At 38.9% G+C, this 23,041-nt stretch overlaps 1 protein-coding gene across 1 annotated transcript in view; it reads right to left on the bottom strand.

Moving 5' to 3' along the window:
- Nucleotides 1-23,041, bottom strand: part of LOC117296158 (small conductance calcium-activated potassium channel protein-like) — a 68,351-nt gene that overhangs the window by 6,000 nt on the left and 39,310 nt on the right. Inside the window, exon 3 of the mRNA XM_033779041.1 lies at nucleotides 19,200-19,295. Within this exon, the coding sequence (XP_033634932.1) occupies nucleotides 19,200-19,295 (96 nt within the window). The remainder of the gene's footprint in view (nucleotides 1-19,199; nucleotides 19,296-23,041) is intronic.

Below are 23,041 nucleotides of genomic sequence, written 5' to 3'. Positions count from 1 at the left end.
TTAGTCCTAAGATTAAACCCAAGTTAGAACGAGTTTGATGAAGTCGACGGCCGAGACTGCTTTCTCAACGCTCCACCGAAACGTGTCCCTCTGATCCGTTTAGTATTCTAGTAAGTACTGCGGTAGGTACACATCCTATACCCGAGGGGGTGGGGGTGGGGTGGCTTGCATCACTGTTTAATGGAAACAACTTAGTCGCGTTCCCTGAAGTGCATGACATAGATCGTTACGAATGTGGGTCACGACACAGTAGGAACCAGCCTACTATAGTTTTGATCCCTGTGGATGTGGAGGGGGGGGGGGCGGGACAAAACAACATGGCGGCCGGGTATCCAGTGACTGTCCTGATGCATAATGCAGGCTGTAGTACTTATGCCTCCCAACATCCGATCATGACATGTAGATAAGCATCTATCTTCCATGGGAAGTCATCCATTTATCTTAATGGCGATCATACAGTCAAAATATAGCCGTTAATCTGCTCCTTTTCCCCAATCTCCACAGCAACAAAACTCCTCGTCAGAAAACTTGATGAGGGTTGAGTGTGATGAATGGCGACAGTACGACAGGATGCATATCGGTCACACAGACAGAGAAGTTCAAAGTCCAAGAGGGGAAGGCTTCATTCTAAGAACGGCTGAGCTACCAATCAGCCTGTACCCAGGTCTCTAACCCTTTACTAGCATTTACAGCATCCAACACAGAAAATGTACAACAACGCTTTTAATACAACAGTTACATAAAATCATTCAACAATTAACATTACAAAGGCATTACGAAGGCATGAAATAAATAGCCCAGTAAGCAACATAAGTCTAGAAAAGGTGAGCGTTGAGCGATGTTTTGAGTTCAGTAAGTGAAATAGGATGACGTTTTTGATAAGGAAGATTGCTCCAAAGGTTTGAAGAAGCTGAACTTTAGAATCACTGAAATTCGAGACTAAAATAAATCTTCGTTTACTACAAAATCTTTTACTTTGTCTTAAAATGAACACATCCATCACCATCGGCCGTCATCATTGTGAGTGGGAATGAGTGCTTCACGTTAATTTGAAGAGAGATGACAGTGAAGTCAATTACAATCCATCTCTTTAAAGGTGGATATTAGGTGAATATGCAGTTAAATCTTAAAGTGCAAAACAGAAGAAAAATAAGAAGGGACAAACATATATATATATATGACTAACTAAACATCTTTATTTAAAATACAGGGCTTGGTCTTCATAGTTACGGTGTAAAATGGACAGGTAAATGCTGGTTTTTGGTTGACCATCCGTTTTATTGTTTGCATTCGGAGATCTTCCAAGGTAAAGAATTATAATCAAACCTTAAGTAAAGAGATTGGAAACAAAACATCCGAGCTGGGACCGGCCATTTTTTTCTGAAGGGAGAAAAGATGCGTTTCGGTTTGGATTATACACGGAAAGCCTTTTATCAGGGAAACTATTATGTATCTTTGATTGTAACTATCATATAATATTTTACTAGGTTGCATATGTTTGTAGACATACTAAAAGTAAACACTGTAGATTAAAAATACAAAGTGGTATTTGTTTCGGCAAAACATGCTGGTAGCTATTCCGAATGAACTTAAAAGTAGAACGATTGTATGGCTCTCTGAACAAGATACGAAACACGAAACATTAAAGGCACTGGACAGCTATGGAAGATTTCAAAGACCAGGGTGCATTTTCATAGAGCTGCTAAGCACAAAAATTTGCTTAGCATGAAATGTTTGCCTTGATAAAAACAGGGTTTCCCAACCAAATTTCTACGTGATTTTCAACATAACCATACAACAGCTGAATACCAGTAACTAGAAAATGGAACAAAATGGAAATTTGGTTGGTAATCCTGTTTTTATCAAGGAAGAAATGTCATGCTAAGCAAATTTTTGTGCTTAGCAGCTCTATGAAATTGGGCCCAGTTCTCTTACTTGATGTATCCAAACATTGTGAAGAACTGCCCCTCTGAAGTAACGTAGATTTTGAGAGAGAGAGAGAGGTTATTTCTTATTCAAATATAAAAAGGCTTAAAGCCTGCAGTCTTTTAATACTTTTAGAGGCAGTGACTATTTTGGTAATTACTCAAACGAATTAGCAGCAAAAAAAACTCACTTGGTTATGAGTAATGGGGAGAGGTTGATAGTAAAAAAACATGGTGAGAAACGGCTCCCTCTGAAGTGACGTAGATTTTGAGAAAGAAGTAATTTGCGAGACCTAAAGTTTAGAATTTGATGTCTCGAAATCAAGCATCTGAAAGCACACAACTTCGTGTGACAAGGGTGTTTTTTTTCTTTCATAGTTATCTCGCAACTCCGACGACCAAGCGAGCTCAGATTTTCACAGGTTTGTTATTTTATGCATTTGATGAGATACACCAAGTGAGAAGACTGGTCTCTGACATTTACCAATAGTATCTAGTGTCTTTGTGCAACAATAGTTTTTTTTTTTTTTTAAATGTGTTCTACCAACTGTGATGAAGATCAATTGAGTCAAACAAATTACAGATGTGTTTTGTATGATTATGTTTGGATATAAAAAAGGTGTACTAAGATAAATTAAGGTATAAGGTAGCGCACAAAGATGACGGCGGTGTGTCCAATTTGCCATGGACGTGTTTATAAAAGATGTCGTGCCAACATTGTCTGCAAACTTTCAATTAAATACAAATTAAAAAATCAAATACCTCCCTTGGTATGTTTCCAACAAATTCAACACTAACTTTAAATATTTTCTGGGACCATTTTGCAAACTGCGGCCATCTGTTTTTGTTTTGTATTCATGGCTTTCCATAGTTTTCCATCCTCGCTTGGGAGAACTCGGGCTGTGACGTTTCAACATAGAAAGGTATAGTCTCGCATTGGAGGCCACCATGTGAACATATAGTGCGGTATAATTTAACCGATACTATGATATCGTATCGATCACTTATTTATTTATTTGTTTGTTTTGTCGCAGTATGTGTTGAATGAGTCGTGCTTATTTTCGTAATACTATTTGTGTTGCGGGTGCCAATTTATTTAGTATGCATCGCCTGTTCCGGCCCTGACACCCTTTTTATTAGTAAAAACTCAGACCGGAAGAGCGAATAATGTTAACTGTCTGCTAGTGTTGTTGGTGTTGGTGGTGGGGAGTGGGTGGCTGACTGGGGGGGGGGGGGGGGGGGGGGGGAGACATTTTTGGTTTATTTGTACATACAAATGGCCACTGTCGTAGTGCTTTTTAGTGGGGAATTCTTTTCTTCTAATTCGATTGAACAGTTTAGAGAATTGTAAACTACAGAAAAAAACTTGTTGGCTGGGTGGGAGGAGGGGAGAGATGGGAATGGGGGGAGGGCGCCTCATGGTATATATAAGAAAACACGATCGGTGGTATTTATTGCTATTTTTTTTTTACTGACGACCTGATAGGTATATTGGCCAAAACAATTATAATAATGGTGGCCACTTTTCTAGCGCTCATAGCCGTCACTCAGTGACGCTCAAGGCGCTTTAACTTTCAGTATTTTCCTCCAAAGGTATGTTGAACCTCCTCCATGCTGGGACTACGTTTGAATTAGAGACCTATCCTTTTTACTTAGCACTAATACGCTGCCAATCACACAACACACGGGACCAACACGCAAACATTAGTAATCAATTATGTTTAAAAGCAAACGAGCGGTATCCCTTGCTTTTGTGTTATGCTTTTGTTCGACGTGTTAATATCGAGAAGGTTTATTTACAGATAGGGTGGGCCTGCTGTCAGCAATGACCATGGTGCATATTCCATGAAGCAATGACTCAGTTCAAAGATACTGATTTTTCGTGATATTCTACGAAACTATGGGTACAAAAAGATATGATTCAGCTCGAGACAAAAAAACACCTGGGCAAATTTCACACGCCTCGTAATTGTCAAAGACCAGTGTTATCACTAAGTGTATCCCTTAAGAAACTAATCTGGGAAATCTCAATTGGTCATCGAAGTTCCAAGAAAACAATGAAAGAAAAAATATGTTTGAACACACTTGCGTGCTGTCATGCGATGCCTGATAAAGGCTAGTTTCAATTAATTTAATGAGAAATTACCTTTTCCTCAAAACCTACGTTACTTTAGAGGGATTGTTTCTCATATTTTATACTATCAACAGCTCCCCGTTGCTCGTTATTCCAAGTAAGATCTTTGTATGTATTTATGCTGTATACATTTTGAGTAATTACCAAACGTGTCCTTAGCTTTAAGCAGAGAATAGTGCTTGATACTTTCCTGCTAAGCAAAACATAATAAATAAATTTTAACAAAATAACAGAATACCAGTCACAAAATGAGACATATAATTGTATTGTGGATGGAAACCTTATTCTGGTACGCATAATTTGGTTGTAATAGCTACTTTTTGTGTTTAATTTGCGCTGCGAGATAAGGCCTTGATTTGTCTTTTGAATGTTTTCAAGCCACTCAGAGATAAATGGAACTGAATGAAACTTCTGCAGCAATTAAAACCTGAATATATACAAAGTATTTGCTCTGCTTGATGGCAAGATCTGCTTGATGGTCGATCGTGTTTACTCAGATTTAGTGCTAGGGCAAACTTAATCAAAATATTCATTGGAATTAAAACGTGCATGCATTTATGAAGCGGTAGGAATGAACACAAACTGTCTTAATCCAAACTCAAGTAAGTTTCAGTTTTTTTATTGGCGTTCTCGATAACAAAGGCTTTGGTTTCAGCTCCGGCATAGGGTCTGCCCGCTTGTGTCAAGCCCCACGTCTTTTAAGTGTAAGCTTTCGAAAAGATCATACATCGCATTGAAATGGAACAGGGGGTGAACAGTGACTTCATCCTCCCTAAATAGGCTTATATCATCACACCTAACGTTCGTTACCATTTTGCAAAATTCCGTAACATTCAACCATTCAAACACAACCCTGGCCACAATTTAGACTGAACCCTCTCGTCTTCATTGTATGATTCGAAACTGTACTTTTACCGCTGTCAACAAAACAGGGGGTACGAGTTAAAAGGATCTTTTGAGAGTTACTTTTTTCTAGCCAACTAACCTATTTAATATTATCCTGGCCTGTGACTCTGTGTACAATGCACACACATCGACGGTTGGAATCTGTCAAAACAAGTACTAAATATAGACGTGGTGGCTTTTGATAAATAAAAGAAAACCTTACAGCAATATTGACTTTCACAGTTATACACCGTATACTTGGATCAATAGACATTATAACCCCAACTTTGAAATGTGTAATCAAAGACCGAACAAGGGATGTTACATATCTTTCATTGCATCTCATAAAGAAAGACTTTCCGTTCCAGTAATACCATCAGCGATTTGTCAGACTGTAAAGAATCAAAGTGACTCATTGACCCATTGCAACTAGGACACAAGGTACTCATTGGAAATACATATACTCTGTATGAGGCATTTTCCCATGAGAGCAATTTGGCAGGGGTCCCTTGTTAAATTTTGCAAGGGTCCCTTGCTAAAGTATGCAATGGTCCCTTGCTAAATTTTAGCATGGTTTAAGAAATGCATCTTGTTTGAAAGGACAATATTATGCATTAATATATGTTAAATTTGCATCGGTGATAAAGACTTTTCATTTCATGTTATCACTGCATACTCGGTACTTTCCCGCGCTCTGTGAACAAAATCACTGACATTTTCGACACAGTTTACACGGTGGGCTTCGAACCCACGACCTTTGCAAATCTAGAGAGCAGTATAACACCAACTAGTCATGTAAACATATAATGCTTTTCTGCCTTTCTTTATGTCTTTATCAGTTTGTCTTATATAAATATACTTCTACTTGACACTACTGTTTTTGTATATATTTGGTTAATGTTTTTTCCCCAGTTTCCCTTTCTCCAGTGGAAAGTCCATTGAACGGTTATTACCTTCCGATCAACCTTTATCTGTGGACTTAATTTGCTGCTCCCGGTAATTTAATAATTAATAATTCACTACAGTGTCTTTCCCCGGGGCCGACGGAACATGTTTCTTGTGGTATCAAATTGCCAATGCCGGAAATAATGTCCCATCCTTTGTGATCGAACAATTGTAACTTTAGACGCAATTTCTGCGTGTCTCTTTTTTTTTCTTCAGCGCACAGACACCCGAGGCCGTACATTATCCCGTAACAAACTGTACATAACTCTATTGTGGACACCACACGACGAAGTCGGCAAGCTATATTCAGCGAGTTTAAAATGGGAGCGGGAGCTATATCTGGCCCCATTGTGGTGGGTTGCACAAAACTGGAAAAATCCCTTTTTTGTACAGCATCTGAAGAAATGTAAAGCGATTATATGAGGTTCAAGACCCTTAGAGGAGTACACGTTGCAATATCATTGTGTGTATGGAAAGGTCGCCTATAGGTATCAGGATACAATTTTGACACAAAATTGATACGTGTTTCCTTTTCTTTTCCATATTTTGGATTTTTTTCCCCCGGTGTAGTTCTTCACAGTGCAACCTACTTGTGCCAAATGTCTTCAAGTTCATCATACAACAAACCCAAACATCCAGAACATAACTTTTTATTGTTTTTTTTTTACAGGAACTGTGCATGGCGAATTAATAGTTTTTGTTTTTGGTCGCGTATAGGTTTCTCTGTTGTTAAATTTTTCACAACAACCCAAGTTTCGTATTACCAGTCACGTGTCACATTTACCTTGTACGCCTTGTGTCAAATTACCAGTCATTCATGTGTCATATTACCAGTCATGTGTCAAATCCCCAGGTATGTCGAAATACCAGTCATGTGTCACATGCCATGTAGGCTATAGTGTCAAATTACCAGTCATGTCATTACCAAGTATGTGTCAAAATTACCAGTCATGTGTCATATTACCACGAATGTGTCAAACTACCAGGTATGACATTACTATTACCAGTCACTTGTCACACAACCAGGTAAGTGTCAGATCACCAAGTATGTCATATTATTGCCAGTCACATGTCACATCCACAGGTACGTTTCATACCACCAAGGTATGTGTCAAATTACCATTAATGTGTCATATTACCAGGTAAGTGCCAAATTATCAATATGTGTTATAACAAAAAAAGAAAAAAGTATCAGATCGTTTGGTAAGGTATAACTCCAGATTGCTTTTTTGTCTGGTGAGAGTCAACTTTAATCGCCGAGTATTGGTGCATTTTTGTTCGATCTTAGATTTATCTTCTGCAAATAAAATTTGTCTCCAAAGTGGATAACATATCTCAATCATGTACAGTAATCTAAGATCGTATCGAATAGACGACCTGTATGTGCCAATGACGTAATTTTAGCAGGGCGCCCTCGCCTATAGTCCAAAGGGTAAAGAGAAAGTTAATGGTTACAAGGTATGAAACAGCTTACGTATTTTGCCGATTGGAAATGCTAGTGTAGCCATTGACCATAGCCAAGTCTCATAGCGACGGTTAACGGTAAGCAAATTTCCGTGCATACTGTAGCAGCCAAATTTGCTATGGTGTAAACGTATTACACAGGTCAGCAAGAGAGTTAGGCGGCCATTTTGCGCGTTCACTATGAAATTTGTATCGTCACGTCATTCATTTTCGTGCGGTAAGCAACGGCAGGTTTGCATGTATTTGTGTGTGCTTACGGTTGTAGCACATGAAATGGAAATCGTACACTAAGCACAAAATGTGGCGTTGAAATTGGCCTATGAAATAGGGACATCTTAAAAAAAAATGATTACCGTATTGACGACATTTGCACATTTCTGTAAATATTATTGAATATTGATGTATACTATGGATTTGTACATACATGTACTATACATTGATGCAAGCTGTGCACTATATTAAACAAGAATACACCTCACCCTTCCCTCTTTCAACGCGGCCATTTATTTTCTCTAGGTTCCGCATCGTCGCGGGAAAACAAAATCTCTGATTGGATTTTGGGATGAAAATAAGAAAGAGAGGGAGGAGGCTAGGAGAGAGCGAAGCATAAGAAGAAATCGGTGCAATCAGAACGAGAAAATTACCCTGCTCTTAAAGATCATTTGGGAATTTTCTCCAACAGTTCTGGAGAGGGGAATAACAAACTGGTTCTTCTCTTGCATGCACAAGGGGGTTTCATAAAGGCTTGCAGTTAAAGCCGGAGTCTTACATCGTCCATTACAGTGTATAGGATGAATACTGACGGTCTGGTGTCATCGGGGGACCACACGGAGTACAGATCTGATATTATTCAGACAAACAATGCAAATCGTCAATCGCGAGATAAGGTACTTTTTCTGGAAAGAATAAGGGGTACTTTGTATCTGTTTATGAATGCGATTTTATGAAGTGAGTGGTTGTATTTGAACGAACGTTGTTGATATTTGAAGAAAAAAATGTAGGTTATTGCAAACCATATACTCAGGAGAGAGTAGAGGCCTTTACGTATATGGCTAGTGCTTTTATAATTTTATATACCTTTCATCTGTAATACTTAAAGACACTGGACACTGTCACAGACCAGTCTAAACATATGCATTAAATAACAAACCTCTGAAAATTTGTCAATTTGTTCTTTTATTTTTGTCCCCCCCCCTCTCCCCCTCTTTCATCGTTTTTCTTTTATGTCCACGAGTTTAAGTTAAAAAAGAAATGTTTTCAGGGAATCTCAGAAACGTTGCTACATAACCTCCTGCAGTATTCTCATGTTTATTTTTCAATGACAAAATAGCACATATGAATCGGTCTCAAATATAATAATTTATTTTCCCAGGAAAATAAATTGTCTCCGCGTATCGTTCAACATTAATATATCGCTCCGAATAAAATCATATACGATTCAGAGTGTCTCTCTGCAGTTGTTAATGCTCGTGGACGTCATCAAAGATTGGGGCAGGGGTCCCCGATAGACTAATAAGAGACCTGTTACGTCGTGTCTTCACTCTATGCCTGTTTCCATCCGAAGGCATCGCTCTGACCCCTCATAAGCCAGTGAATAATTTATCAGTTTTTTCCAACACACGATAATTAAGTAAACATTTGACCTGAATTTGTACAGGGCGCCCTGATCGGACTCTGGCGTGTCTCAACCGAATGACGTCATGAAAGGCTAAACAAAAAAAAGGGGGAACCTGTGACCTCTATTATATGAACGCTTAAGGTACTTTGTAATAATCGAGTAACCATGGAAACGGAGGGGTTGCCGTGGCGACCCAGCCTTGCATGAAATATGCAAGCTATTAATACAACCAGATGAATATTGTTGGGAATTTGCAAAAAAAAAACAGAATATCATTAGACGGGCTTCATGTCAACGGTACTCAAGACTGACGGGCTGATCTTGTCATGTTTGCTGTATTACTAGATAAATTAATATTAATCTAATCGATTGGAAATTTGTGACCTACTTCTATTAAATGATAACTCTCAAAACAGAAAGAGCGGCCTGTAGAATGGAGCACCCTTTCTAAATGATTGGAGAAGGCTTAATGTGAAGGCTGTTTATAAAATGGGGAGCAATACGTTATTTTGGATGTTCTAGCCGACAAATGTAATCTCTTTGGTTTGGTTTATGAGTCTTTCCCCTTTGTCGTCTGTTGCAGACATGCATAATGTGGGCTCTAGTTTCTAAATATATCAAATACACTTAGTGTATACAAGGTATCTTAACATCATTACAGCATTCGTGTTTGTGTACTTCTACACGGCACAGCGATCTAAACAGAGAACACGATACCCGTCTCCTTCTCTGGCATTTTGAACTCACGCATGCAACACATGAGTATAATTATAATTTTAATCCCGGGTCAAAAGTTTAACTCCATGACACTAATTCCGGTTACAGATAAACATGCACAGCCATTAAAGACACTGTACACTAAAACAAGTCTTCTCACTTGGTGTATTTCAACAATATGCACAAAATAACAAACCTGTGAAAATTTGAGCTCCATTGGTCATCGGAGTTGCGTAAATCTGAGGTCTCGAAATCAAATTCATGGAAAATGAAGGGAGCCGTTTCTCACAATGTATTTTACTATCAACCTCTCCCCATTACTCATTACCAAGTACGATTTCATTCTAATAATTATTTTGAGTAATAACCAATAGTGTCCACTGCCTTTAAACAAGAACAAAGAGTGAAAACAAGAACAACGGTTTTTTCCTGTATAACTTAATTCCAATCATCGGTAAACCAGAAACAAATCATCGATCGGGTGACCTTGAAAATATATTGAATTCAGAGCGAAACGTGAGTTATTCAAAAACGTCAACGGGCTTGCCACACGCAACAAATATAGGGTATTCTATAGTTGCCACGACCACCTCTGTTTGTCAGTAACCAGGAGGACGAAAACACTATTTTCCTAGCCTCCTTGTGTGGGTATATGGAAATAAAACTACTTTTCTGCACAATAACAGAGATGGAGATAGTGAATGTAGTCAAATCTACCATTTTAAAGGCACTGTTCACCTTGGGTAGATGTCAAATAATAATAATATAATATCGAAGTCTTATATAGCGCACGTATCTACCAAACAAGGTACTCAAGGCGCTGAGTATATACAAACTTTCAGAAAGATAGGTTATTGCAGTGATGAATTCTGAGACCCAATTATTTAGCACCTTATAAGGGTTTACAAGGTGCTACGGCGCATTAAGCAGCCACAACCAGGAACACCGGGGCGAACCCCTTCTCTTTTCGATAAGTGCACTGGGTTCTTTTACATGCGTTACACAACACATGGGACCAACGGCTTTACGTCCCATCCGAAGGACGAAGCAATGGTTAAGTGTCTTGCTCAAGGACACAGTGTCACGGCTGGGGATTCGACCCACACTCTGCTGATCAGAAACACCAGAGTTTGAATTCGGTGCTCTTAACCGCTCGGCCACGACACTTCCACTGGGGCAATTTCATAGAGCTGCTTATAAAGCCCCCAAAAAGGTTAAGCACGATAATATCTTGCTTATTTTATACATGTTACTGGCCAAAATTGTATGTCGTATACATTGCTTGTGACTGGTATTTAGCTGTTGTTTACTAAGCATAACAATCGAGTGGAGTATTGGCCGGTAATGTGATTTTACTAAGCAAGGATTTGTTTTCTTAAGCAAAATTTAGTGCTTAAGCAGCTCTATGAAATTTGGCCCAGTATTATGATTTGTGTGTAGGCATATCCAAGCATATTCATAAACTAACAACTCTATGAAAATGTTGACTCAATGGTCGTAGAAGTTGCAAGGAAATAATGAAAGAAGAAAAACAACCCTTATTGTACAAATTGGTGTGCTTTGAGTGAGAATTTACCTTTGGTGAGAATTTACAGATGGAGCTGTTTCTCACAATATTTTATAATACTTTCAACAGCTTTCCATTGCTCGTCACCAAGTAAGTTTTTATGCTAACAATTATTTAGAGTAATATTAACCAATATTCTCCAGTGCCTTTACTCGTGTTTAAACCGTGGTTTAAACTTAGTATCGTGGACAAGAGATATACTCTCCCGAACACATGCATTATCGATTCTAATGAGCTATATTATAATTATGGGATGAATTATTAATTTAAATGAGGTCAAGGGGTCACAGCGCATCATAGTTATAACCGCTTTCATTTCACGGTGAACGGTTTTTGAGTTAATTAGAGCTAACATCCGCAAGAAACATTAACACTGTGAGAAAGTGTTAAGCGTTCGCAATTAATGTATGAGTAACTTTCGCAAGTGGATGTTGCGGGCACATGATTTATCACCGTTATGAATAAATCTGGTTTTGTGCTTTGATTGCTGGCCACTGCTGACAGCTATGCAAAGATGCATGATGTATTTGAAATGCTCTCTGATAAATTGTTGAAACATAGGAAACCAGTAAAAGAGAAAAGGACGTTCAAAAAACTGTCTTTTGATGCTATACCATACCAATTAATTGAGTAACCGTTCAATTTATCTCCAAACAATTGATTCTTACAATTCCCTCACTATTAATAAGTTGGACAGTGTTTATTTTTACGAACAGCTGACAGTATGAAACAACTTCCCAGTGCAAAATAGTTACGGAACTTTCTGAAATGCTTTACCTCTCATCTAGGTAACAACACAATTCATCTCGCCAAAATCCCTTTCACGCGAGAGCATTAATTTAGCAAGGTTTCCTTGCCAAATTGTAGCATGGTTGTAGGCCTACAGCTTATTCTTAGCTTATTATTTGTGTACTTTCCAAGTTCCCTTCTAATATCTTGTGACGACTGACCGAGGCTATCAAGTCGACCTGCCATAATGCATCGTCAAGACGTTTGACTTTTCATAGGACGATATATATAACTCCTTATTTTTTGGAAAGTCGACTTCGAGAGATAAATTACAATGACAAGTCGACTTATCCCACTAACAAACATAGTCGAACTGGCGGGACAAATTATACCGTTTTATATATTTTTTTTAAAGGTTGTCTTTTAGACCTGAAGCTCCATGGGCAATTTCACTCTTTCTAAACTAAATATTTAATACGTAAAACAGTCGTTGATTTGCCACCTTTTTTTTGCATCCAAAGTAATTTTCTTGCAACTAAATAATTCAAGGGAAGCGCTGTAACGATAATACTGTCTTACTAGCGGTAATAGCATGTGCAATGTATCTCTTAAGGACACGCAATATCAGAGAGATTGTTGTTTAACCCCAAGCAATCTTAATTGCACTATTTGTCCCAAGTTTTATTCCCTGGCTGTACTGTTCATCCTGAGAACAGAAGACAAACATTACTTATGATCCAATGCGTGGGATTGTCTTTACGGATTTGGTTGTATAATAGACGCAGTTCAACGTAGGTGACGTGACATGTTGATTTTGGGACTTTTAAAATAACATCCAGGGCGCCCTCTGTCTAATATACCGGAAACACTCAAAAGATTGTCTCGACATTTAAAAATGCGAGTCTAGCAACTTGGTACAGCGATTTTTAGACTCGTTTGGTGTGGTTTTTCACCAGTCAGTGGTGAATGCGTAAAACCACGAAGCCGGCACTTCCATCTGATCCACACTGATAAGATAACACAGCGTCGTGGCTTCCGATTATGGTGCGATAGTAGTTCAGAAGGCAACAGTCAGAAGGCAAGACGGGACAACTGTACAATTGAATAGAATTGGTGCATCATTGTCTTTATATTACGCTCGAAATGATTGCTGCAATATGTTGACATCATTTCAGACGCCACTCATTTCAGATGCCAATATTACTAGACAAATGAAGCACTCAAGTATTGCAATAAAATACCACAATGTATTACTGTTCATTTGAACAATACTGGTCAGTTTTAAAGCCCTATCAATGTTACCAATTACTTAATGCTTTATTATTGACATGAATGAAGTGGGTTTGTCCCTTGATGTGAGCGCCGTACCATTAAAGTAACATTTGAATACTCGGCGGCTTTACCCTATCTATTTATTTTCCACTGAGCGGAAGCTTGATGAAGGCAATGTGTGTAAAGGAATAAGGACCATCAGCACGGCCTCCCACCCGGGATGGAATCGAACCCACACACGGCAAGCCCCCAATTGACTTCAAGCGGAAGTGAAACTGATAAACCACTAGTGGGAGATGAATGTTATTCTTGAATTTGACTTATACCGTTTTTAAGGGCATCCATGACCATTTGTATGACGTTTGGGTCTTGGGCCCAATTTCATAGAGCTGCTTAACGGTATATTATTTTAAAATGACATGCGCTTATATGAACAGAAATTCACTTATAACAGGTTAATCATAGACGGAATTGGGTTTTTGTTTTTATGTTGTTTGTTGCATAATTGTGTGCAATTGTGTTGTTTGGTATGTTCCGTGTTTCGATGTGTATTTTCTATTTGTTATATTATTATTTGGAGACGAGGTCATATAATTTCTAATTTGGAGTTTAATAAAATATTATCTAGTCCATCAGAAAGAAAACTAAATATTATCAAATATACCCTAATTAAAATAGTATATCTGGAAGATATAGTGAAAGTACGTTCACTGTTACATCAAAATTAACGAAGCACGTACTCTGACAACAACATCAACCCATGGCGGGCTCTCAACGGTGACGACTAGCAACATTTGTTGTGACTGGTAAATGCATGTCTAGCAAAGGACTGCATTCAAACAAACCAAACCTGTTTTACAAAACGTCTGTCAACCAGCCCCCGAGTGTGGTTTACACTTTTTGGGTTTGCCATGACTTGTGACTTTATCGAGAAGTTATGAATGGGCGTAACGGTGCATGTCTTCGGGTACGACTTTTTAATGGTACTCCACTCCAACCAGCACGAAAGTTGTGTTCCGACATGGTACAGTTGGCAAAAGACACACTGAACATATGATTTAAAGTCTGTGATAGCTTTCAAAGCAGAAAGTTTGGCACAAACATTGACAGTATTGTTGTTTTATTTTCAAAAAGAAGAAGAAAAAAAAAAAAATACAACACGGGTAACAACTTTCTCACATCATATTTGTATGAAGGTACTAAAACTCCCATTCACTATTAACCACAACAACGTCTACTTGAAGAGACACGTCGCCTTGGATCAGACGAGTTGGTCTATGAAATCGTTGGTTGATGTTGTTGCGAGCCGTGTTAAGAAAAACATATCTTAGTGGATCGATAAATTCTACTTTTAAACATCTTTCTAACCATATGCATTTCATAACAAATGGTTTCAAAACGCTTTTCATAAAACTCGCCCGATCCAAGGCAACGTGTCCCTTTAACAATAATACTTGAATCTATTACTTACACTTTCTTCAATCAATGTTCAAAAGCCAACACTTTCCAGAGGCTCACACATTAATTGCCACATTACAGCTGTACTCTGTGCACTACTGTACTTTTTAAGTTTAATCAATTGCTTCTATACTTTCAGACACTGTTGCATGTATTATGTTAACCTCGACTATTTGTTTTTCAGTTCACTGATAAGTTCCTGCGTTCTAAACTTTTCGTTCAAAAATAAAAAATAATTGGTTTAAAGGCAGAGGACACTATTGGTTACGAGTAATGAGGGAAGGTTGATAGTATAAAACAATGTGAGATACGGCTCCCTCTGAAGTAACGTAGTTTTCGAGAAAGAAGTAGTTTTCCACGAATTTGATTTCGAGACCTCGGATTAAATTCTTCGGTGAATTAGGAACACTAAAATGGGCAGTTCCTGACTAATTGCAACTATTTCTTGACTTTTAAAATTCGTTATTGGATAGGACCCTAAGAATAACGTTTATGTTTATGGTGAATTTCTCTGACGAAAGTGGAATTCGTAAACGGGCGTTACAAAGGAGTCTGTGCTTACGTCATGCACGTGTTTGTTTTACTTGTATCAACTGGCGGTTATCATTAACATTCACTATAGTGGACAGCACGATTAGCGTTCATATTTATGGTGAATTTCTAATGAGCATTACGAAAGAGTTTCTGGCTAACAGCATGCATAGCCGTGTGAAATTATTGCCAATATAATGGAAAGTTCCATAAAAGCAATCGCTGGAAAATATATAATACAGGGACTCGATAAGCTGTTCTAAAAGAGGTAAGGCTTCAGTGGTCTCGTAGAGCATGCATAATTCAGTGTGTTATAATGTGACCCATATATCTGACAGGTAAAGCAAATTGCCTTCGGCTTGAATATCACAGATAGTTTATTTGTCGCCATGCACACACTACGTTTTGTTTTCACTCTTTAGTAAAGTGGAATAAATAACATTTGGGCAAGATGCCCTAATCTTCTTGAAAAGTCTTCCATAACAAGTTTGTTTTGTTAGGGATGTTTTAAGCAGTTTGATATGACTCAACACCAAATGTGTTCGTTAATAATAATATAAAAAAACTCAGGCAGCCATGATAAAACCACGCCAGGTCTCTACCAATGTAGTTCTAGCTATTAGATAAAGCATATGAGTGTGTAGTTCTCTTTATTTAAACTGAGGATTAGAAAAAAAGGAAATTCAAGTAGTATTTGCGGAACGGATGATAGAACATTTTTGTATTTTTTTTTGGAAATGCACCTTTATTTTGTTGAAATTAATGTGTTTGGGACCTCGGCGAGAGGGGAGGGGTTTATTAATAACTGTACATTAATTTTAATCACGGCAGTCATGACACACCATTCGCTGCGGTATCTAATTTGGTGGAGCTGTTTAAGTATGATTAAACATGACAAGAATCAAGTATAACAAACACCTAACATAATACAAGGTATACGGGGTGAGATGGGGTGCATTTTGCTGCCAAAGCATGCCGCAACCTACGATCCAAATAATATAACATTTTACACCCCCACTTCGACGACCGATTGAGCTCAAATTTTTACAGAATTGGATTTATTTCAATTTCATATTCGTCACTCGTTGACGCCCAAGGCGCTTCAACATTCAGTATTTTCATCCAATGATTTGTGGGACGTAATCAATTCTGAGACCTATACTACTTTAAATACTGCACCATGTAAAGGTTGACAAGGTGCTATGGCGCAATATGCAGCCAACCAAAAACACCGACCTTAGAAAACGGTATGGTGAATTTGCAGCTTGCAAGTCACTAATTGTTATTTCAGCTTCTCACCAAAACCTATAATTTTCAGCTTGCAGGTCGCCAGTTTATATTATACATGTAGCTCATCTCCAAACCTATATTGATTATACCTTTAATGGTGTGGGCAGTTGATATTTCCCATCAGCGAAAGTACCATCTATAGTGTGATGGCAAAACGTATCCCCGGGGTATACCGCCCAACCGCATGTCCTATATCTATATCTATTGAATATTTAATCTATCCAGGTCTCATGCTATCAACACGAGTAAACTATAACCCCCCCCCCGGTATTAATACAAGGTATATATTATGTTTCCATATACATATTCCAGTCCACCACCACTCCACACTTCGCATTTTGTGCGGGTCACTTCGTTGATAATGGCCCCTTTTAGAGGCGGCTCTTAAACCCCGCCGACATGATCGTAAATTACCCGTATCTGTTTTGTTTTCAACAAGTTTTGTAAGTGGTACTCAAGCGTTCTTTATCTATCCGGATTCTCTTGAAAGAAACGCTGCTCCTAGTAGGTGTCAACGGGGATGAGATCACTGGGAGCAGTAAGAAGATGCGGGAGAACAAGGCTTCTTAGAGTAAACCTCGGGGTATTCCTGTCCAGTACACACAAGAGCGCTTCAACTGACATCTCCCGAGTTGCAAAACGTTACGTTCAATTGTAATGCGTCAACCTCCATAAAGAGGGTTGGCATTGATGGTTTAACACATCGTACTGGTAAAAAGTATCATGCATTCCTACTCTCGAGTTTTTTTAATAAACAAAGCCAAAAAACAGACCTCCCAAAAAACTAAAGCATCAAGTAAGGAGGTTACTTCTTTGAGAAAGTGCCGAATATTAAACGCAGTTTATGTGTTAAAAGGGGTTTCGCCAAGGACTCGACTTAAATGTCAATTATTCTCGTCAAAATTTGACTCTATTTTCTTGAAGTTGGGTTTTAGAAGTTAAGCTCAAATGTGGGTCAGCAAAATGCTCCCAGTTACTGCAGTTGTACACAAATTTAATGATGTCGCTACGAAATCAGACTGGCCGGTTGTTTCGTAAAAACTGTTTTGCTTTTTCCTTAGGTTTACGTCATACTTAAAAAAGAGGGGAAAAAACACATTTTATTGTGAAATATATATTTGAAGAACCTGACGTGATCATGACGTAATCACGACAGCAGATGACGCACGCGTGCTCAAACTCCAAATAAAGGGTTCGCTCATCCACAATTACTTGTTCATCATGGTTCAAATATTCACACATATTATGTCCCATAAGTCCAACCAAATTCTCAGAAGACGTTAATCTAAAGTTCATCGGGCTCCTATAGAGGTAGCACCCCGGTTTTCTGCGGTAGTTTACTGGAATTAATCACTTCCATTATCCCCCGTACGGGAAGGACGTAGGGCTCTTTCATATCAATTTCATTTTCTCATTTTGACGATCGGGGAACAAGCTTCAACAAAACTCTAGCGGGCTCGAGTTAGGGAGCATAGCGGGACCTGTCGCCGCGCGGCCCTCGAGGCGAATCCTCGCCTAGACATCAGCATCAACCAAAATACAAAATATAAAACCATCTTGTGGAGATCGTGCGTTTTCTCCCCTCGATCAAAAGCGCAAACTGAAAAACAGCAACTGCCTCCTGACATGTGCTGTTAAGATATCAGCAAGAAATGTCAACATTTTTCAAGGATTGCATTTGATTTATAAATACATATCAAAGATACACTTGGACTCCCCGTTCGATTTGCCACACTGAGAATCCTAATGGAAAAAGAACACACCCGAGTCTGTTTCACACAAGTCCATTTTCCCCCGGTGGAAATGCCACTTCAGTTTCCCAAATAAACCTTGACACAAATACTCTGCTCCCGCGAATGCAGGAAACAGAGTCTCACTGCGACCAATCACGCTAATTGGACTGTACTCGACCTCTCTGTATCCGTCCAAGGGTGCTTCATCCCTAACCCATTCTCATCAAATATTCATATAAATTGGATCTATATGTTCTCTCCAATATTCAGAAATTAAAAAAATTACTTCGTGGAGTAATGGGGTTACTTCACAATCAACAAAAAGGCGGCTAGGGAAACAACCAAAATGTTGAGCAAAAACGACGAGTCAATTGTCATCAATTGAATCCGTTTCGTAGATTCTGCTCGTTCTGTATCAGTCAAAGGGCGCTGCATCCCTTACCCCTGATCATCAAAATACTCCTGGATTTGATTTACATATTCACTCCAATATTTTGAAATAAAAAGGAATTGGTCGAGTTACCGAGTTACCATTTACTCAACAAAAAAGGCGCAAGGAAAACAACCAAACTGTTAAACAACGACGAGTCAATTTGGCATTTAGAAAAAACATATTTTTGGCATCAACTGTCGTGTCAGGATTTTCATCTTTTGAGAGGACAAGGCCATTTTTATGAAGCAACGGGCACTTCCATTGGAAACTCTGAAAGTCTATTGTACACTTTTGAGGGGGGGGGGGGCACCAAGGCCAACACCAGGGGCAATAAAGGACAAAGCCTCTGAGGGTTCCAGGCCCGTTCGTGTTTTTGCGCTTTCGACATCCGCACGCGTCCCCTCAACTACCCCAAACAAAAAGCCAACAAGTAAATTAAAGAGAAATTGTGTGTAATTAAAATGTAATAAGTTTTGAGATGAAAACAACTTGACTTACCTGTATTTCCCTTGCGTGGTATAACACTATTAGTACTAAAAGAACCATTGTGGAAGTACTGATGAAGGCTTTGAGAATATATGAACAAACGGAACCCTGTCAAGAAAAGAAGAAAGACAAAACAAATTAGATATCAAAAGTTTACCGGGTTACACCCAAAAATTTAAATGTGTACACAGCATGTGCAAGTTGTATGCATAATAGCATGCCTTTAGGGGCGGCTAATGGGGTCGTGTGATAACAAATAAGAATGCCACAAATCATCGTGGATATAGGGACAACAAAAAATCACTAGGAGTATTTTGTTCGGACTGGGATGATAGGGGCAATAAATTTGCCTTTAAGGCATATGCTTTATATCAATATGCACATAGTACCGTTGGATATCAATTATCTCTGCCCGTGCAACGGCAGAGATATTGTCCTTGTGGTGGATATTCTTCTTCTTCTTCTTCTTCTTCTTCTTCTCCTTCTTCTTCTCCTTCAGCTTGCATTTGCAAAACCGTGGCCACATATTGGGCTTGGGCTTAGGCTCCGTCAGTTATTTAGAAAACATGTGCTTTTCTAACGGGGCTTCAAACAGGCAGACGAAGCCCAAGCCGAAGCCCAAGTGACATCCCAAGCTAAAGCCGCGGTTTCGTAAAAAACGGAACCAAAAATTCCAACCTCGTACCTAAAGCTTGTAAGCCGATCAGAATTGCAACGTAAAAATATAACGAGGTTGTTTTATTTACGTGATGAGTGAATCCTCTACGCTGCGCTGCGAGCGAGACGATCACCACCGAAGCTTTTCCCCACGTTATTGCAATGGGGGATTTTCCGGTCGCAGTGTGACCTGCACCGTGAACGTTAAAAACACTCTGCCGTGGTCTGGAGCTTATTCACGGCATACGGGTTCGGTGAAAACCCGGAGAGCCAACGGATGTTAACCGTGCTAACCGTGTATGGTTGTTAGTTACATGAGCTTTAGTTTGAGTGAGGAAACTTCGCAATCGTCACCGTTAATCCATAAGTCAATAGTCATTCAATAACGGAGCATTTTTATAGAAAAATTGTTGTAAATTAGCTTATTAGCTTTTACAAATTATTCTTTTCACAGTGCATCTTAAGAAAAGGTTTTGAATGTTTTTGGAATTTATGTGAGATTCATTACCTTGCCAAATGTCTTTGCAATGAAATATGTTGTAAAACAACTGCATGATACTGTTGGTAACAGTACCAAACTTAAGTGTTTCTTAGTAAAAGTTGGACACTTGATATTAATAGTGTTATCACTTGTCCATGTAATAATAGGCAGCTGACTTTTACCTAATCAAAAAGGTACGGTAACTGTAAACTTGTCGGCATACGTATGCCGTGAAAATATTTGGGAATATGTGCGCATGCTTACGTATGCGCTTGCGTATGGTGGGATTTCGTTAAGATATTCGCGAGTAACGTATGCGAATATGTTTGAGTTGTCGAAAATTTTATTATACTTTGTCGCATATGTTTAATTAAAATTTCTAATATATATCTGTGGATTTTTAGCATCCAGTCTGATCGCGACATCATACTTATTCGCGAATAATTTCTTGACACCGCATACGTATGCGCAAACATTTGCGAATAAATTTGTGACATCGCAAACGTATGCAATCAAAAAGGTACGGTGGCCCAAAAGCACATCGCATAACTGTAAACTTGTCGGCATACGTACATGTATGTCGTGAAAATATTTGGGAATATGTGCGCATGCTTACGTATGCGCTTGCGTATGGTCGGATTTCGTATTCGCGAGTAACGTATGCGAATATTGTTCTGTATCACCCCCAAAACACACACAATTTTCATTTCTCCAAGTGCAACATAAACCATGCAGAATATTATGCTCCACCCCCCGCCGGGCAGAGATACCCGTATTTGCTCAAATACAGCTACCGTGCTTTCTAGTTGTGATTGTGATTGTGCGTTTTGATTCATTGTTAGCAGGCCCTAAAACCTTCAAAAAAGGATGCCAAGCGAAACCTGCATTGCATATTCTTGAATATCGCATCATTGTGGCACCAAATACACGTACAGTTTACGTACACGGCTGTGATATGAGACGTGTGCATTTGAAATCCTGTACTCTTGGTTTAAAGTTGTTTTTTGCTTTTCTTTTCATATTGACGGCAGTGTAAACGAACCTACTTTGTCACAACTTCTTTGTACAATAGTGGCTGTGTCCCTCCTTAAAATTTTACGACAAAAAGGTGAAAACAAGGCCAAATTCAACAGAGCTACAAAACCGGCAATAATACCCCGTACTATGACGTCATCGGACAGTTTAGGTGTTGAAACTGGGCATTGCATTTCAAACAGTTGTGCAGAGACACAATGGTTTACCATTGTTCCAAAAAAGTGGTAAACAAACTGTGACATCATCAGAACTAAGGTCTAATGGTTGCTAAACAAACATTTTGCTATGAGAAAATAAGCGGGGATCCGTGGTCACAAACAGTTCCAGTGATGACTTAGGCAGGTTTGCCAGTTGTGTTGTGCTTGTCTGGGCGGTGCCTACAGTTTTATTGAGCTGCTTAAACAGATCATGGAGCTAAAACAAAGATGCTAAGCAAAATTCAGCAGGAAACCAGTCACAAAATGCATTACGTAAATTGGACATTTTGGCTGGTAACCTTATTCTGGTGAGCAAAATTGCTTTGTGTTTTACTTGTTTGTGCTTGAGCAGCTCTACGAAAATGGGCCCAGATCTGGGACAGCACCCTAATCTAGCGCCCGCGGTGAACATCAAAGACAACACTTCGCAGGGAAGGAGGGTTTTTCTTTCCAATAATAACCAAATAATCCTAGTCATTGAATAGTCATTGCCTAGCAAGCCTTTCTCTGGGGTCGAGCAAGGGAACACGATTGCATTTGACGGATGGGTTAACCAGGTACTGGATTAGCACTAGATGAATATTTCACATGTTTGACACAGTCGCAGACAGCGAGTCAGCATTTTAATGCGCCACTTGCTGAAGTTTGGTTGACATATTGAAACGAGAGGAATGTTGTAGTCAACGAAGGAAATTAATGCTAAATCAAAGTATGTGATGGGATGTGAACCCTTGTGAAATGTCATCATTTATAGCTGACGTGATCAACTTTGAACCATGACCTTTAAAGGGAAGACAGGCATGCGCTAAGGGACCTTAAAGGGGCATATTTTATTTAAATATCTAACAAATTAACCCATCATAAGGCCTGGGCCACATTTCACACAAAAACTAGCTAAGCACAAGAAAAATATGCTACCAGAATAAGTTTACCAGCCAAGCTACCATGTCACTTGTACAATGTGTGACTAGTATCTTGCTCATTTCTGCTAACCAACAAATTGTTAAGCAGTAATTTCGGCGTAAAGCAGCTCTATGAAGCTGGGCACAGCCGTCGATTTCACAAAGAGTGAGTTAGGACGAGTAACTCTTCCTAACTTAGGATTAATCTTTAGGTCTGCATGCTACAGTGCAGGGTTGGGACTCGTCCTAAGTCCTACGATTAGTCTTAAGTTAGGAAGAGTTTTGTGAAATTGACGGCAGGTCATTCAAACACAGTCTGATGTGGTGTCCTGTGGTGATTAAAAAACATCAATTTGCCTCTGGGAAACTGGGCTGAACATAAGGTTTGCGGTTTTGTGGAGTCAATAATTTAGTGCTACAAAATAGCGAACAGTGCTCTGACATGAAGTTACACAAAAACACACACTTTCAATGGATATTTATGTGACTCGTTTTCTCTATAGGAAATATTTCCAATCACATTAATTTCACATCGAACTCGTTTCAGTCACCAAAGCACTCACTTCGAAGGCAATATATATA

The sequence above is a fragment of the Asterias rubens genome, chromosome 10 (genome assembly GCF_902459465.1).
Source record: "Asterias rubens chromosome 10, eAstRub1.3, whole genome shotgun sequence".
Taxonomy (NCBI): domain Eukaryota; kingdom Metazoa; phylum Echinodermata; class Asteroidea; order Forcipulatida; family Asteriidae; genus Asterias; species Asterias rubens.
Note: the sequence above shows the minus strand (reverse complement) of the source record. Positions and strands in the feature narration are given on the sequence as shown.